General features: G+C 38.4%; 1 protein-coding gene across 1 annotated transcript in view; it reads left to right on the forward strand.

Annotated features, from left to right (window-relative positions):
• The window catches only part of LOC126365787 (ER degradation-enhancing alpha-mannosidase-like protein 3), a 205,687-nt gene that overhangs the window by 115,242 nt on the left and 73,104 nt on the right, over window positions 1-17,341 (forward strand). The window contains exons 12-13 of the mRNA XM_050008363.1: window positions 1,193-1,352; window positions 2,352-2,522. Of these exons, the coding sequence (XP_049864320.1) occupies window positions 1,193-1,352; window positions 2,352-2,522 (331 nt within the window). The remainder of the gene's footprint in view (window positions 1-1,192; window positions 1,353-2,351; window positions 2,523-17,341) is intronic.

Below are 17,341 nucleotides of genomic sequence, written 5' to 3' on the forward strand. Positions count from 1 at the left end.
GCATATTTCATACAGATTATTGTGCACCACATTTTGCTAGATAGTTTTTTACATTGGGACCAGAGGGCAGCAGTCGATTTGTCATCAGATCTGCCCAGTATTTTAATTAACATTCTAATGAATGTGGTGGGACTTTTAAGGTTTTGTGATTTGTCCAACTTGTTTCCAAAAATTTAGGGAGATGTTCCTAAAGTGTCAACGAACCCATGTTTTTTGGAAGTGATCAGCTGGTCACATATCCCTGTGCCATTGGTTTAGCTCCTGCGTTGTTTTACTTCTGTTTTCTTCCCAAGTGTAGTACCTTTCACTATTTTTCCTTTGATTTGTGGCTTGTGATATGGAATGATTGTTTGGATCAATGCACATGAGGTATGAGTGAGGGATTGGATAAATGTGTGTTCCAACGTTTGTAACCCTTTTAACAATATTCGTTTCTTTTAATACATGTAAGAACGCTGATAACCTCAATGTTGAGTGACCATGCACCCTATAAACAGTACCAGAAATAGCAATAACAACAATTACATTCATTCCCCATTGAATGGCGTGTATTTCACTTCATTGCTACGTAAGCACCCATTTCTCGCACGAGCACTCATTTCTTGCTTCAGCATGCTTTGATGTGTACATGCAGTTCCCCCCATTGTCAAAAAATAATATTTTGTCCATTTTCTGCCATATTCTCACAGATTGTTCATATAGTCATGCAGCTATCACTCACGAAATAAAGACTACTTACATGTAATCTCATATTCTGGACTCAGTTTCACAAATATTCTGATAGTGCCATCTACCAGAAAGAGCACAGTACTAATACAGAAAACAATGAGCTCCAGATGAAATGCATGATGTCTCTGGATTGCTGTAATAGACATTCTGTCATTGTTGTACAATAAATGAAGCTGACACAATGGCTGTAGTTGTCACTGTGAGTGAGCTGAAAATGACACGCATTGTGGAAAAAATCACTTGGATTGTGCCAAAAAGCTTCTGTGCTTAAATATTTGAAAGTATGTACCACTTATTTCAGGGTTTATCACAATTTTTATGATATAATGTGCTCACAAAAAATAATTATTACAAAATGTGATACAAAATACCTTGCATTTTTAAAAGTGTTCTTAGCACATTTTGCTTCAGTCCAAGTTCGTAGTATGAACCCTAATTACATTTCAGTTGTATTCTTTTTCAGAATGGATTCCTTTGTGTTAGCAGAAACATTCAAGTACCTGTATTTGCTATTTGCGGAGCCTTCAGATCTTGTATTGGACTTGGATGAATTTCTCTTCACAACAGAAGCTCATCTACTGCCATTATCTTTAGCTCGTAATTCCAACTATACAGTGATAACAGTAAGTAGACTCACCAGTTTTGTACTTTGTTGCTGTTGCTTTAAGTTTCAAATTCTTATTTTCATATATGGCCATCTAACTTGCAAGAACTGCCGTAGAATATGCATTTTTAGCATATGAACATAGAGCTGGTTGGCAGGAAATGTATGTTGTTACTCGTACTTACATAATATAAACAGGTAATATGTCATAGTGTATTCAGGAGTCTTTGGCTTCCAAATTAGTAATTAGCACCTTAGTTTCTCATCTTGGCATATAATAAAAAAACTATAGCAATTATTAAATAAACTTAAGGTCACAGTTTGTTGTGTTCTTTCTGTACTTTTCACATCTCCATTAGGTCATGTCTTACTCTCTCTTGGTAGAATACATCTCTTGAGTGGGAAGTGATGGCCAATTTAATTCGAGTTATAAACATTTTAAAATGTAATAATTTAAAAAAGTATATTTGTAGTTATTATTACTTTCAAATTTACAGGGAGTATGCTAAGGTAGTAAAGATAGTATCATTACATGCTGTTTTATTTATACATTTAAAATAAATGTTAAACAAAGAAATGGGCAGAGTCAAAATATGAAGATAATGACAGTCATTTATGTAAAGAGGAGCCATCTACATAGTTCAGAATGTTTGGCATGAAGTACACAGCAGTTTTAAGGTGCAATTGGAAAACTCAGTAGCAATTGTTATGTAACAGTGCACATGTATTTTGGGAAGAGTTTTGGTAACAGTATTTCATTGATCCCATAAAAGCTCTCTGATGCTGTACTGAAGACACAATAAAATAATGTGCTAATTTCATTGTATTGCAACAACTTTTTGCCTCTCTGCATGTTTCTTTCTATGATTTTAAATGGCTTTCTTTTTCACTTATTTTAGCTTTGTCAGTGATAAAAAGGATCAGTAGACGTTTCCTTGACTTGTGACATGAAAGGACATTGCCTTATCTTGTGACATCAAAGGATATTTTCTAATTATTTTTATTGCTGTCCTTGCAGATCAAAGATCAGAATGAAATCAAATTGGAGGAAGATGCAGAATTTGCTCGCTCATGCCCAAATATGCTTCATTTGTTTCCTGCAACTCTCCGCAAACCGCTCCAGGATATGGTATCAGGTGTCTGCCCACGCAGACAATTTAATCGGAAGCTCCGTGCACAAGAATTTCAGGTAACTTTCTTCATTTTTATTTTAAATTTAGTGCAATGTAGATAATGCTATACCATTTTTCCTTTGCAAATGTTCAGTTGTGCATTACTTCAGTGTCCCAGTAGTTTTAGCTAACGAAGTGGAGGCATAGTGTTTTTGCAAATTTTCAGGAATGATCTCTTGCAGATAGATATACGATTTTCTCGTGCTCTGTTCTGTTTCTTTCAAAATAATTGGGAAGCTACCAGTTTAATTTGTAAAAATGCGGAAAAGCTGTACAAAAATATTGCGTGAATGGTTATGTAATACTTTTTTTCAATGCAAGAACAAATTTATTGTTACCTATAAGTCAACAACGAAAGAAAACTTGGGGATTGACTTTCAGTATTTCAGAAAATCTGTTTTAATAGAAGCTCAATTGACTGATTAATTTTTATTTTAACTTGGAGATTACATAGTGAACAGTGGTGCGCACTTAATATGGTACACAACTAGAGTATAAAACATCAGTATTACATATTTCCTAAAGAACAACAATTTTGACTAGACTTTTCAACACTAATAGTTACAAAGAACAATATGAGTGTTTAAAAATTTAACTTTTTAGTAATCTTAAGCAGTGTAATATTCCTTTTCCAGTAGATGGTTTAGGAGATTCTTTTGGATATTATTGTCATGTACACATTTCTGTAGGTTTGTGGACAGAATTTGTATTGAATTCATACCCAAGTACAGAGGTCCTTTTCAAGGATTGTCTGTTGGTGGGGTATGTTTCATAACTGGTTTCTCCTTTGTATTTTGTAGTGTTTGCTCGACAGTTTTTGAGTTGTCTTTTGTTATATATGTTGCTGCTTTAGATATGTAAAGATTTAGATGCCTTCCCTTTTGAAATATTTTCTGCCTATTGTGTCATGTTGATAATTTTCACTTTTGGATCATTTAAAAAGCTGAAGATATTTTCTCTCTGTCTGAATGACACTTTTCTTAAAATGATCTTAATTAGTTTTTTTAGTTCGCCCCCCCCACCCCTTTTCCCTGTTCAGCGCAACCCACCCCCTTTTTTATTTCCTGTATGTTTGTTTCCTCATGTTGTCACTCAGTACATCAAGGTATTGTTCAGAGTTCATTGTATACTGTGTACATCAGTTTGTCTGCAAGTTGTGATAACTGTCTCATAACTTTGTCTGTGGTTTCCCTCTTCATCTTGGTTTCACATCATCCACACAAGAGGTGCATCCCTCTCATTGTTTGTTCTGAGCAATCTGTTCCTCTTTTCTAATCTTCCCCAATCATTCTGTGGCTAAAAAAAAAAATCTCTGAAATTGGGATGTATTCTGAAAGTAGTGCCACAAGTGATTGATGATTATGATTGATTTCAATGTTATGTATTTCTGTTTCACTCACAGCTATTTAAGTTGCGCTGCTTTTAGTCCCAACCTGACGATTACCTTGGCAGATGCTTCATGCCGTATAGCACTTGTTAATATTTTGCTGCAAATCAGATACTGCAATTCCCAGGTATTTCATTCATTTTTCACGATTGGTGCTCCATCTGCAATGATTCAAAACTAATTTGTGCATTATGCAGAAGAGAGACTTCCATAGCTCTTCTTTATCATTGCTAACTTTCAGCCAATTTGGAATAATACTGTTTAGTTAAATCCAATGCTGTATTCAAAAACATGACCACTAAAAACACTACCCTCAATATAGTTGCTGTTAGGTTGGCAGTGTTAGAAGATCAAGAAATAGTGGCACGAGTTGTTCCCACTTGTAACAGCTTCTACTGTTTCAGAACTGGGTAGAGCTCTAGAAAGTTAACTGTGTAATGTTTGTAAATACTGCTTGAAAGCCACTTCGTTGCCAGCACCATTTTATCTCACTTAAACTTTTTTCTTCCTCTCTCCATGAATGTTGTTTCATTAAATGTGAATGGTGAGAAACTTAGAATTATAATGAATCAGAAGTGAGTGTGAATTAACATTAGAACATAGAAGGGACCAATAAAAATGTTGTAAATGGTGGGAAAACATTAATTCTGGGAATGTAAAAGCAGGGGTATGATATAACCACTGGTCAACCATCATCTCGCTTTTGAAATTTCGTTATGAAGATGACGGAACTGCGTTCTTACAAAAAATGTTAAGATGCTGTTTCCATTTTGCCTCTTTTTTTTCCAAGTAATATTGCAGATTTTAGTGGATTTTACATTCTTCAGTCTTGTTTATTCACCTTTATAGATATCCAACTTCTTTGTTCCTAAACCCTTTTCCAGGATTGTAACCAGTTCATTTTCTATGAACCTTTGTGCTGTGCAGTTGTAAAAATATGCTTCTCTCTCAAGCTCTTCCTCATTTTTGTCTTCATTTAGTATTATCATATTGTCTCTTTCTTTTCCACACCTGTATCATTCACAAACAGATTAAGGAGTAAGACCACATTACCGACCCCTGTGGCATTGTGTATTAATGGTTTTTGTTTCTGTTGACACACACTGTTTCATGTTGCCTAGGTATGATAGTATCCACTCTCCTGCTTGCAGATTAGCTTCATAATGTTTTTATCAGAGGCTTGTTTTGAAAATATTCAGAAACTAAGCACTTTTATCATCTAATTTTCAATCAGACTGAGAATGTTGTATTTATCCAGATAAACAACTTACCTGTTATACGTTTTATTTCCTGAATTTTTGGAAAGCCTTTCTGGTCACTCACCCTGCTTACCTTCAGTTTTCATAGAAAAATTCCAGCTCTGAAAGAACTGTTAAGATTTATAGCAATGTTGTTCATGTACTAGCTGTATTATGAGATTTGGTAGTAATAATGTCTCTTGTTTTTGCCTCTTTCATTTTCCTGCACTTATTTTGTAGTAGTTTGTAGTTTCACTTTCCCCAGTCATCTCTCTTCTTGTAACTTCTAACTGTGTTTTAATTTTTCACTGGTTTGAGCTTGCAGTATATCTTGGCTGTTTACTTCGGGAGTGCTACACTGAAATTATAAGTGACTTTACTAGTAAGTGTGTCATGCTTTTCATTTACATTGTATGTCTGTAAAGTTTCAATCCAAGCTTTATGACATATTGTTTTAAAAGGTGTTCATATTTTGTTCACTGATTTTCATGAATACTTTAGTTATTTTCTTTAGTTTTAATGTTAGGTCGTTACTTCTGCAAAAATATATCAGTTGATCACAGTCACAATATATTTGAGGGGTTTAGATGCAGAAATCACATTCTCCAGTTTTCTAAATTTGTGGAAAATTTAAAAAACTGAATAAGAAATATTGTGCCTCTTAGAACTTCTACATCCTTTTTTTAGGGTTCTGTACCATAATTGGTAAAAGTGAACCCTGTCTGTCTGTCTGTCTGTCTGTCTGTCTGTCTGTTCGACTGACTGACTGACTGACTGACTGACTGACTGACTGACTATTAAGACCCCTTTTTCTCAGGAACAAATAGAAGTATCAAGCTGATATTTGTCAATACTCAGCTCTACGGTTTCTTGGCAGTGAGGAAAATGTAGGTTTCTAAGTCAGTGAAATCATGTTTTACGTATTTTGATACAAACTCACACACCAAAATGTATGTTAATTTGTAACTATATCTTTTTTTGGAAGAATGGGTAGAGGCATGAAGTTGAAATTTGTTAGGTACTATGGTCTACAATACAATGACGTAGTAAAAAAATTTAAGCTTGTAAGTCAGTGCATTCAAAAGATATGGCTGTCCATAAAGACTTCTTTTCTCAGGAATGGATAGGTGCATCAATTGAAATTTGTCATGTACTAAGATATATAGGAGAGTGTTTCTGCTAGATAGAGCAGATAAACAGATCTCACTTAGACAGTGAATTGGCATCACATAATTCCAGTAAGATGGATGTCAAGGAATTATGGGCAAAGAGTAAGCAGATTGTAAATCGTTGTTTGGAGAGTTATATGCCTAGTAAATGGATAAAGGATGGAAAAGACCCACGATGGTTTAATAATGAAATTAGGCAGAGGCTGTTGCACTCACAGTTCCAAAAGGAACACACAAATAACGACAAGCGAAAGTTAGTGGAGTTTTGTGTGTCTGTGAAAAGATCTATGAATGAAGCATACAACTGCTACCACCAACACACCTTAGTAAAAAATCTGGCAGCAGGCCCTTGTTGATCAGTCTAGTGTGGAAGTTGAAGATAGCAAAACAAAAGCTGAAGTTTTAAATTTCATGTTCAAGAAATCATTCTCAGAGTAGAACTGTGCAAACGTACCATCATTTGACCATTGGACAGACTCCTGTATGGACAACATTTTAATAAGCTTACCTGGTAGAGAAACAACTGAAAGATTTGCAAGCAAACAAATCACTGGGTCCAGATGAAAGCCCAGTTCGATTTTACCAAGTGTACTCTCACATTGGCCCCGTACCTAGCTTGCATTTATCATGAAACTCTCACCCAGCACAAAGTCCCAAGCTACTGCAAGAAAGTCAAGGTGGCTCCAGTATATAAGAAGGGTAAACAACGGACCTGCAAAAATTACAGACTGATATCTCTAACTTCTGTTTGTTCCAGAATCCTTGAACATATTCTCAGTTTGAATATAATAAACTTTCTTGAGATTGAGAAGCTTATGTTCACAAATCAGCATGGTTTTAGAAAGCATTGCTCATGCGAAACTCAGCTTGCCATTTTCTCACATGATATACTGTGAACTTTGATGAAGGGCAACAGGAAGATTCCATATTTCTAGATATCCAGAAATCATTTGACACAGTACCCCATTGCAGGCTGTTAATGAAGGTATGAGCATGTGGAATAAATTCACAGATCTGTGAATGGCTCAAAGATTTCGTGCCGAGCGAGGTGGCGCAGTGCCTAGCACACTGGACTCGCATTCAGGAGGACGATGGTTCATTCCCACGTCCAGCCTTCCTATTTTAGGTTTTCTGTGATTTCCCTAAATCCCTCCAGGCAAATACTGGGATGGTTCCTTTGATAGGGCATAGCCGACTTCCTTCCCCATTCTTCCGAAATCTGATGAGACCGATGAACTCACTGTCTTGGTCTCTTCCCCCAAACAAGCCCACCTCAGAGACTTCATTAGTAACACACCCCATTATGCTGTCCTCAACAGCAAGTTTTCTTCAGAGACAAGGGTATCGTCAGGAGTGCCCCAGGGAAGCATCATAGGACTACTATTGTTCTCTATATATGTAAATGATCTGGCGGACTGAGCGGGCTGCAATTCATGGTTGTTTGCTGTAGATGTCATAGTGTACGGGAAGGCTTTGAAATTTGAGTGCCCTAAATGTGGAAAAATGTAAGTTAATGCAGATAAGCAAGAAGGTTACACCTTTTATGTTCAGATGCAATATTACTAGTGTCCTGCTTGACACAGTCAAGTCGTTTAAATGTCTGGGCATAATGTTGCAAAGCAGTATTAGGTGGAACGAGTGTGTGAGAACTGAGGTAGAGAAGGCAAAGGGTTGACTTTGGTTTATTGGTAGAATTTTAGGTAAGTGTGTTTCACGTGTAAAGAAGACCGCATATAGGATGCTGGTTCCACCCTTGTTTAGTGCTGGTCGAGTGAGTGGGATGCCTACCAGGTCGGATTGGGTGAAGACATTGATGCTTTCAGAGGTGGGCTACTAGATTTGTTATCAATGGGTTCAAACAACACATAAGTATTCCAGAGACGTTTAGCAGACTTCAATGGGAATCCTTGGAGGGAAAGTGACAATTCTTTTTGAAAAACACCATTGAGAAAATTTAGAGAACCAGCATTTGAAGCCGACTGCCAAAAAATTCTACTGCTGATACATACATTGCATGTAAGGACCACAAAGATAAGGTATGAGAAATCAGGGATCAGACAGAGGCTTTTTCCCTCACTCTATTTGCGAATGGAACAGGAAAGGAAATGACAGTTGTACACCATCTGCGCTTGTGTAGTATCTCTTTAGATGTAGATGTACTGTCCCATTCCTTGATGGTGTACATAGTTTAAGATTCTAAATCATTGCAATAAAAGATACAGTCTTAATGTATCACATATTTTGACACTCAAAAACTGACTCACCAAAACCTGTAAATGAAGTATCTATATCGATGTCCGGCCTGGCAGCCCAGTGGTAGAGCGCATGCCTGGAAACTGAGAGGTTGTGGATGGAATCTTGATTGGACCACAGATTATTCAGTCTTCACTTTAACCTCGCCTTTGGCTCTCAACAATGTGAGCATCCATCAGAAACACCTGGTTCGGAATTCACGTTACACTGTGGGCCCCCTTTCCAGGATTGGATTTCTCGACCACCGTATTGCAACACTTTGGTGTGTCCCAAATGTATGTGAAATATATCAAAAGCTTTTTAATGTTGTCTAATTTTCCGTGGAAGACATATCTAGAACATAAAAAAATTCTTGACAAACTAGTTTTGATGATGTAAATAAAATAGAAAGAAACTTCCACATGGGAAAAATATATTAAAAACAAAGATTCCAAGACTTACCAAGCGGGAAAGCGCCGGTAGATAGGCACAACGAATAAAACACACACACAGAAACCATTTTATTTTGACTTCCACTTCTCTGCCAAGAGATGGTGTTTCCTTTGAAAAACCATCTGATCCTTTTTTAGTTTTAGTGTTTTGAATATTCGTGGGAAAACTTTCCTATTTTTCATTACAGTTCCCACTCCAAGAGTTTTGTTTTCTCACAACATGTCCAAAAGAGATGGAGTAGTGTAGTACCTATCCATATAAACGCAATGTCCTTTGCCAAAGTACTTTCAACACAAACTTTGTACAAGGCCTTGGATACTACTGTTAGCATTCCCTGCAGAACCTGTATATACGTCACAGTTTAGCAAATAACCAGTTGATGAATCACAGAGAGCATACATTTTTATTCCATATTTATTGGGTTTGTTTTTCATGTGTACTCTGAAGCCTATTCTACCAAGAAAGGGACACATTGCCTCATCTATTGTCAGATTCATGCCTGGATGAAAACTACTTTTGCTTTTATTTACAAAGAAATCAAAAAAAGGCCTTACTCTATGAAGTGGGTCGTGCTTTTCTTTGCCTGTGCTAATGAATGTAACCTTGTCATTCAAGTGTAACATCGACAATGTAGCGCAAAATCAATCGCAACTCAACAATTTACTTGCAAATCCTGTCTGCAAAAACGAGTCGGTTGACCAATGATCACTGATTTTCCTCAATTTGACGATGCACATATGCAAAATAATACTGAAAAAACAGTAAATGTCTTGCAATTTCACTGCAGACTACTAATGTCAAACAGAGTTTATTTTCAGGCTACTTTTGCGTTTCATTGCTGTAATAATGTTACCAGTGTACCGATTCATTTCAGTTTTGATGTGTTGAATAATATCGTCATCAAAGAAATAACTAAATTATTGAATCTCCTCAGTGGTATCTGAAAAATGCGATGCTACGCTGATTACTTCCTGGAAATCCAGCAGTGCTGGCTGATCATCAAGTTCTGACCAAACTTGCTCTTTGTGTTCAGTGAGGCGCACACGACCAGGTACCACTGTCTGCATAGAAAAAAATAATGCCAACTTTAGTTCTAAATTACTATATGCAAGTGAAGTAATGAACACTACTCACAATACAAAATGCGGTAGTAAACTCTTCACTTTATAAACAATTGACACACATACATATCTGAATCATCACTTGTACTTTCGAATGGAGAGTACGAATCCTCTTTGTCAGAATCATCCATTTCTGATCCTGCATCTCCATAAAGAATATCCAAGATCTCGGCCTTCGTCAACTCGCTGTGTGCCATTTTCACAATCATAAACACTTGTGAATGAACTGCAGATAACTATGTATTTATAGTGCTCACAACCGCTCCCAGGATGAGATAGCCGATAAGTGCTGGCCTCTCGTGGAAGAAGAATGAACTACCTCATTACTTGACGAAACTGCTTTGGAGACATGCTAAATGCGCTTATGGTGCCAAACAAAAGCTTGCCCGTACGGTATACGGGCACCGTTGCCAACGTCAGGGCGGCTGCGCCCGTGTGGTGTACGGGTACTGTGCTGCAATTGTTAACAGTATATGCCTGATTGTCAGTTATACCACTACGTTATCTATTATCAGAAATAGATTGTGTTTCATCAAACTGGGGCAAACTCATGTGAGTGTACCAGAAACAGCATACTTTCTGGGTTCTCTCAAAACTGTTACTATTGCAAGTGTGTGTCAGATAGACATTTTGTTTGCTAACCATCCCCAGCAATGTAGATCTGTTCATTGATATTTATGTATATACCGTGCAAGCCACCATAAGGTGCATGGTGAAAGGCACCTTGTACCACCGTTAGTCACACCCTTTCCTGTCGCACTTGCAAATGGTTCTGTTCCACTCACAAATGGCAAAAGGAGCAAAACGACTTTTATTAAAACTGAAATTCCTTCAGCTGTGCTTAAGATTTTTTATTTACTTCGCTACTAGTTTCAACGTTGCATCAACGCTATCTTCAGGCCCTTACACTTTGGTGAAATCACTTGTGTGTGGCTCAATCTAGCAGTCCGCGGTGAGACTAACACATGCTCAACAATTATGCCAGCTGTGTCCCACCTCCATTCAGTTTAAATATGGATGTACGAAGAAAAATGACTTGAAACTTCCTGGCAGATTAAAACTGTGTGCTGGACTGAGACTCAACTTTGGCAGGCAAGTGCTCTACCGAGCTACCCAAGCACGACTCACGCCCCACTCTCACAGCTTTACTTCTGCCAGTACCTTGTCTCCTACTTTCCAAACTTTACAGAAGCTCTCCTCGCAGGAGGTACTGGCAGAAGTAAGGCTGTGAGGGCGGGGCATGAGTCGTGCTTGGGTAACTCAGTTGGTAGAGCACTTGCCCACGAAAGGCAAAGGTCCCAAGTTCGAGTCCCGGTCCGGCACACAGTTTTAATCTGCCAGGAAGTTTCATATCAGCACACACTCCGCTGCAGAGTGAAAATCTCATTCTGGGAAAGTGACTTGTCTATATGCTTCCATATGAGCCCTGATTTCTTTTATTTTGTCTTCACTGTCCTTACATGGACATGTGTTGGTGGCAGTAGAATAGCTCTGCAGTCTGCCTTAAATATGGTTCTTTAAACTTTCTTAATAGTGTTTCACGAAAAGAATAGTTACCATTCTCCAGGCTCCATAAGGGCTCACAACTCTTTTGTAAGTATGTATGTGATGAGGTGCCCCCCTCCCCCAAAACCAGCCAACCATTGCTGTACTTCTTCCTTTCCTGTGCTGCATTTTTACACTAGGGTTATATCTTTTCTCAGAATTATTCTGTAGAACAGATTCTCTTGTTTGACTATGTAGCTCATTCATAGAACATAGATGATGGATTTCCACCAATTTGTTCCCTTATTTTATACCACAATTTTCGGTTAACTAGCAGGGATCCCACTACCAATGGCCAAGCTGTCATCCCTTTTGCATTTCAGAAAAGTGACACCATGACATTTCTGGCCAACAATGTTGTCTTTTCTTTCTTTGGTGGTGGTGATGAATTGATGAATCAACTTATTTGTACTGCTTTGACTCTCTTTTTCTGGGGTATACTAGTGGACTCAAATAACACCTGTGTTCAGAAACGGGTGCAAAAACTATTATTGGTTGCTCAGAAAATGGATTAAACATTGTTTCGACGTTTCCATTCAGATGCATTTCTGATTGTGCATTAAAGTGCAGCATCCATCTAGCAGATAATTTTCTCATATCGAATTTCACTGCTAAAGTGTGATTTCCCCATTTTCAGCAATTTCTCGTACCATCAGTTGGTGATCCTCCATGATCATTGTATGCACTTTGGCAATAATTTCTCGGGTAGTGCCACATCTCAGCCAGCCGTTAGGTGGATCATCATCTAAGCTGCCCCAACCAGATTTAAACTCATTTGTCCAATTGGTAACTGTTAAATATGATGGAGCAGAGTCCCCCATGTGTTCTGAAAATCAGCATGAATTTCCTTTGCTGTCATAACTTTCTTTACAAAGCACTGCTCAATTTCAGATTCTTTTTGTATTTTCTCTCTTTTTACCTGACTTCCTTTCAAATGCATAAAAAACAAGTTGGTCTTCCCCCTATCCTTTATCCCTTGGCACGCCATATTATATACTGAGCCTTTTTACTGACTGGAAACTGCTTCAAACTCTTAATTCAGCACGCAGTGTAGCCTCCGGGCCTGACTCAGTTCTTAATCAGACGTCAAAATTTACTCAAAGATTCTATCTACTCAACCATATTTAGCTAGAAGGTGTTTTCCCTTTGCAGTGGTAAGATATGATTATCATCACAATACTTTTAATGTGGCAAAAACCTAATATCCATTGGCAGCTACCAACCAGTTAACCTCACCAACATTCTCTGCAAATGGCTTGAAAGAATGATAGTTCAATGCTTATACTGATTTCTTGACTCACTGGGCCGTTTATCCTCTTATCAGTGTGGCCTTTGGGAGGGAGTGAAAAACAACCCGCTATGTGGTTATTTTGGAAACAGTAATCCAACAGTGATTTTTCAAAATGCCAGCACCTCATTGTGGTCTTATTTAATCTACATAAATTATATGACCTCAGTTGGCGCCATCCCATTTCATTTACCCTCCATGACTGGGGATTTCAAGGATCACTACAGATTTTATTCGTCATTTTTTCTCTCTCTCTCTCTCTCTCTCTCTCTCTCTCCACTGATTGGTTTGGGATAGAGTTGGTATGTCTCTTGGCTCACCTTGAGGCCATCTTCCTTGTTGCCATCAATGTGCTAGTGACCTCTGTTGGAACAGCGGTTACTTCCATGCTGTATGTGGACGACTTTTGCATTTGGTATAGCTTCCAGTTTATAGCCTTGCCATTAACATGAGCTCCAAGAGCCATCCAAATGGCCTCTACTTGAACTCTCTTAATGGCTTCTAATTCTCTCGAGCGAAAACACACACGATGAATCTCTATCATGCCATGATGCATCTTAACCCAGAACTCTTCCTTGGGTGTTGTTGCACAGTCCCAGGTTTTGGAACTCTTGTGTGATAAAAAGCTGACATAGCTCTGCCCTATATTTGACATATGTAGGCCAGGTTCTTGCAATAGCTTAATGCAATCTGTTTCCTTACCCACATCTCATGCGGTGCAGATCGCAGAGTTCTACTCCATGTTTATTGGATCCTGGTAGCCAGGTTTACGGACCCGTAATATCGTTGTCTTTAAAATTATTGGACCCAGCCCATCGTCATGGAGTAAGACTGCTCACTGACTTTTTCTGGACTTTACCTCTACAGTTCCAATGGTACTAACCTTGCGCATCTATACGATCACCATCCAACAAGTTCATGATAATACAACTTAACTAATTTTTGCATATGGTGACATTGAGTCCCTAATACACAACCTGAAGTGGGGCTACCAGCTAGAATCCAGCTCAAGGCTTTCTGCTGGGACCTCCACGTAAGCCTTAGGATGTGCTACCATCATTTCCAATAATGCCTCTAAATCCAAGGAAAGGACATGAAATGTTTTTATATCTTCTGCTACTCAGGAACAACATTTATTGCCAGGAACATGTAGTGTTTTCATGACAGAGCTGATAGCGAATATCGGAGTTGTACATTTTGTTAAGTAGACCTCCTTTGACTGCATTTTAATTTATAATGATCCAATGAACAGTCTTTAGGCAGTTGATCGAGGTTACTCTTGTCACTCTGTGATATCTACTATTCATGTTCATCTCTTTGATTATGGTCATACTGCTTGCTCAGTTATCTTTCTCTTGGTCTCAATTCATAAGGATATCACAGGAATGAACATACTGTGTATGGCTAGAGGAGTGATCACTAACCCAACACTCACTTTAATGATCCCAGGCACAGACTGGGATGTGCAATTAAGACCTTTTCTCAGTTAGAGATTGAACAACATCTGGTGGGTTGCTGTCTTCTCTAATAAATTCTGCACTATCAAGGAGACTACTGCTGTATAATGCTCATCCTTCTGCTCCTCCTAAAAGGAATCCACCATTCTATGTCACCACCACATTGGTCATATCAAATTAACCCTTAATTTCATCTTATGTAATGAGCCACCTGCATGTTGTGTTGCAAAGCCTATCCTTCTCATCCCCTGCTGTATGTCTCCCTGAACCCACGGTTGTGGATGACTTTCCCAAAATCTACCCCTTTTTCTAGACCTCTCCAGTCCTTTTCTTTCACCTCTCTTCCTTTCCCTTCAACCCTTCTGCCTGAAGGAGCAGCCTGTGACCCTGAAAGCTTGCCTAATTACAGCCCTCTTTAATATGTGTGTTCTGCTGCCACTTGGTGAGTGAATTTTTTATCCATGCAATTAAATTATTTGGTCAAAAATTGATTGTTTTCATTGTTGTAAAAGCCTTAAAGGCAGTAACTCATATATTTGTATCTTTCCCTACAACTTACCTTATCTGCTCATTTCATTTCATGCCAGTTCACAGTGGTACACGTAGATATTTAATCAACATGTCTGTGTCAAGCAGCACACCACTAATATTATAATCAAACATTACAGGATGGTTTTTCTTAGTTATCTGCATTAATTTATGTTTTTCCAAGCAAGCTGCGATTCATCACATCAAATAAAAATTCTGTCTGTCATCTTGTACCTTCGTACGGTAACTCAAAAACACCACTTTCCCATACCCTGGAACATTGTCAACAAATAATCACAGATTGCTACTCACCATTTCTGTCAGATCATTTAAGAATATAGAGAAAAACAGCACTGGGACATTATTCAGTCATCCTTATTTTAGCAGAGTATCATGACTTCCGTGGAAATATTGGAATACGAGGTTTTGGGTGGAGACGTTCTTGTCATCACTTTCAAAAATATTAATACTGTGAAATTATTGAGACCACATCACACAGAGGGGAGGTGTGGCATTATTAGTGGGTGCATAGCCTGTGTTTTGTACATTATGTAGTTGTGTTTATGTACTCAATAATCCCCCCCTCCCCCCCCCCCCCACACACACACACACACACAAACACTCTCTCTCTCTCTCTCTCTCTCTCTCTCTCTCTCTCTCTCTCTCTCTCTCTCTCTCTGTCTCTTTCTTTCTTTTCCTGTAGTGTGTCTCTCACATATCGAGAAACTTTTCCCTATTTGTTCGGACCTTTGTTAACAGTGTGACAGTGTGCAGTGTTGCACTGTATTGAAAGCTTTCTTGAAATATGGGAATATGGAATCTGCCTTTTGCCCTTCATCCATGGTTTGCAGGATGTTGTGTGAGGAAAGGGCAAGCTGAGTTTCGTGTGAGCGATACTGTCTAAACCTGTGCTGGTTTTCTTTCTCAAGTAATTTTTTTTATAGTTGGACTTTGAGATCATGCTTAAGGCTTCTGCAGCAGACTGGCATTAAGGATATTGGTCTATAATTTTGTAGGTCTGTTCCTTTACCCCTCTTGCATTGTCACATTGTAACCACAATCAAATGCAGATCTAAAAACAGGTCATTAGGGAAGTATGACACTTAGCAGTAAAAACACATTTATTACGAACATCAGCATACAGATAGGAAAAAACTGAACTCATGGTTGGAGAGTGCTGCTATTTATATATTCAGAGAAACATTTAAAAAATTTGAGGAGCTTTTGGAAACAATAAATACAAAATAAAAACTAATTGCTGCTGGTCTTATTTGAACCGGTTTTCCACAACACGCCACCCAGTGTCACTAATTGCTATACTACTTGCAACATAGCTCACAGCATTACTCCATCTCTTACAAAAATGTTGACTCATTGTTTCAAAACTTCTCATTGGAACCAGCTGCAGCACCCTGTATTTAGATCTTATGAATAATCCTCTGTATGGCTACACTGGTAGAATCTTACATTCTTCTTGTGTTGTCACGTGTTCCTCACAATGATGAGCATCAAAGTAATCTCTCTCATTGAAGTTTTGCAGTTGGGGAGTGGGTTTCAGTTTCCTTGAAAGGAAGTCCCCATCATCAAACTGCACCTCGGGATTGCAGTAGGGGTTTATGCAGAAGGCATGGGTGGCATCTCTGTGTTTTGTGTTTGTGATGAGGGATCATGATCCTAGACTTTGTATGTGATGTCTAATAAACAGTGAAGGGTATAGTATGGACCATATGGACCGGAGTAGCAATTTAGTAACATTTCTCATTTTCTGCATAGGTGTAAAAACCGACACCAGGTATCCCGGGCTGTGTTTCACTGGCCATTGTTTGGCATCATAGCCCTCTCGGTACTTCTCCTCAGCATACATGGTCTGTATGGGAGTCACCTGGCTTGCTTATTCGGCCCTTATAATGAGGTGTGTCATGTAGCCATCCCGAGCATCTGGTTGTAAAGGAAACAATATATCCATTGTTGTTTTGGCTTTATAACCATGGAGCAGAATTAGAATTAATGGTGTGAAGCCGACAGAGTCTTCTCTCTCTGTGTTATATGTGAACATAATGACAGGGAGTATTGTATTTCAATCTCTTTGTATGCCATCAGCATATATCATGAGCTTATCTGCTAACACCTTGCTAAAGTATTCTGTAAGGTCATTCATCTGTAGAAGACAGATGTTTGACATCCTGTGCATGACATCACACCATGAAATTACCTTGATACCATTCCTGACTGGGAAACATATCCACAATCATAGATCATCACAAGGGGTGTCTTCTACAAGGGATGTTGCAATTTGTGAAGCTTTGGCAGGTGGCACAGCCTTTGTGACAGCATAGTGGGTGAGTACAAGAGATTAATTCCAGTTTGATAGAATAGCGTTGCTGCAGATGGAAATGGTACCAGATGCAACACAGATAA

The sequence above is a fragment of the Schistocerca gregaria genome, chromosome 4 (genome assembly GCF_023897955.1).
Source record: "Schistocerca gregaria isolate iqSchGreg1 chromosome 4, iqSchGreg1.2, whole genome shotgun sequence".
NCBI classification, from domain to species: domain Eukaryota; kingdom Metazoa; phylum Arthropoda; class Insecta; order Orthoptera; family Acrididae; genus Schistocerca; species Schistocerca gregaria.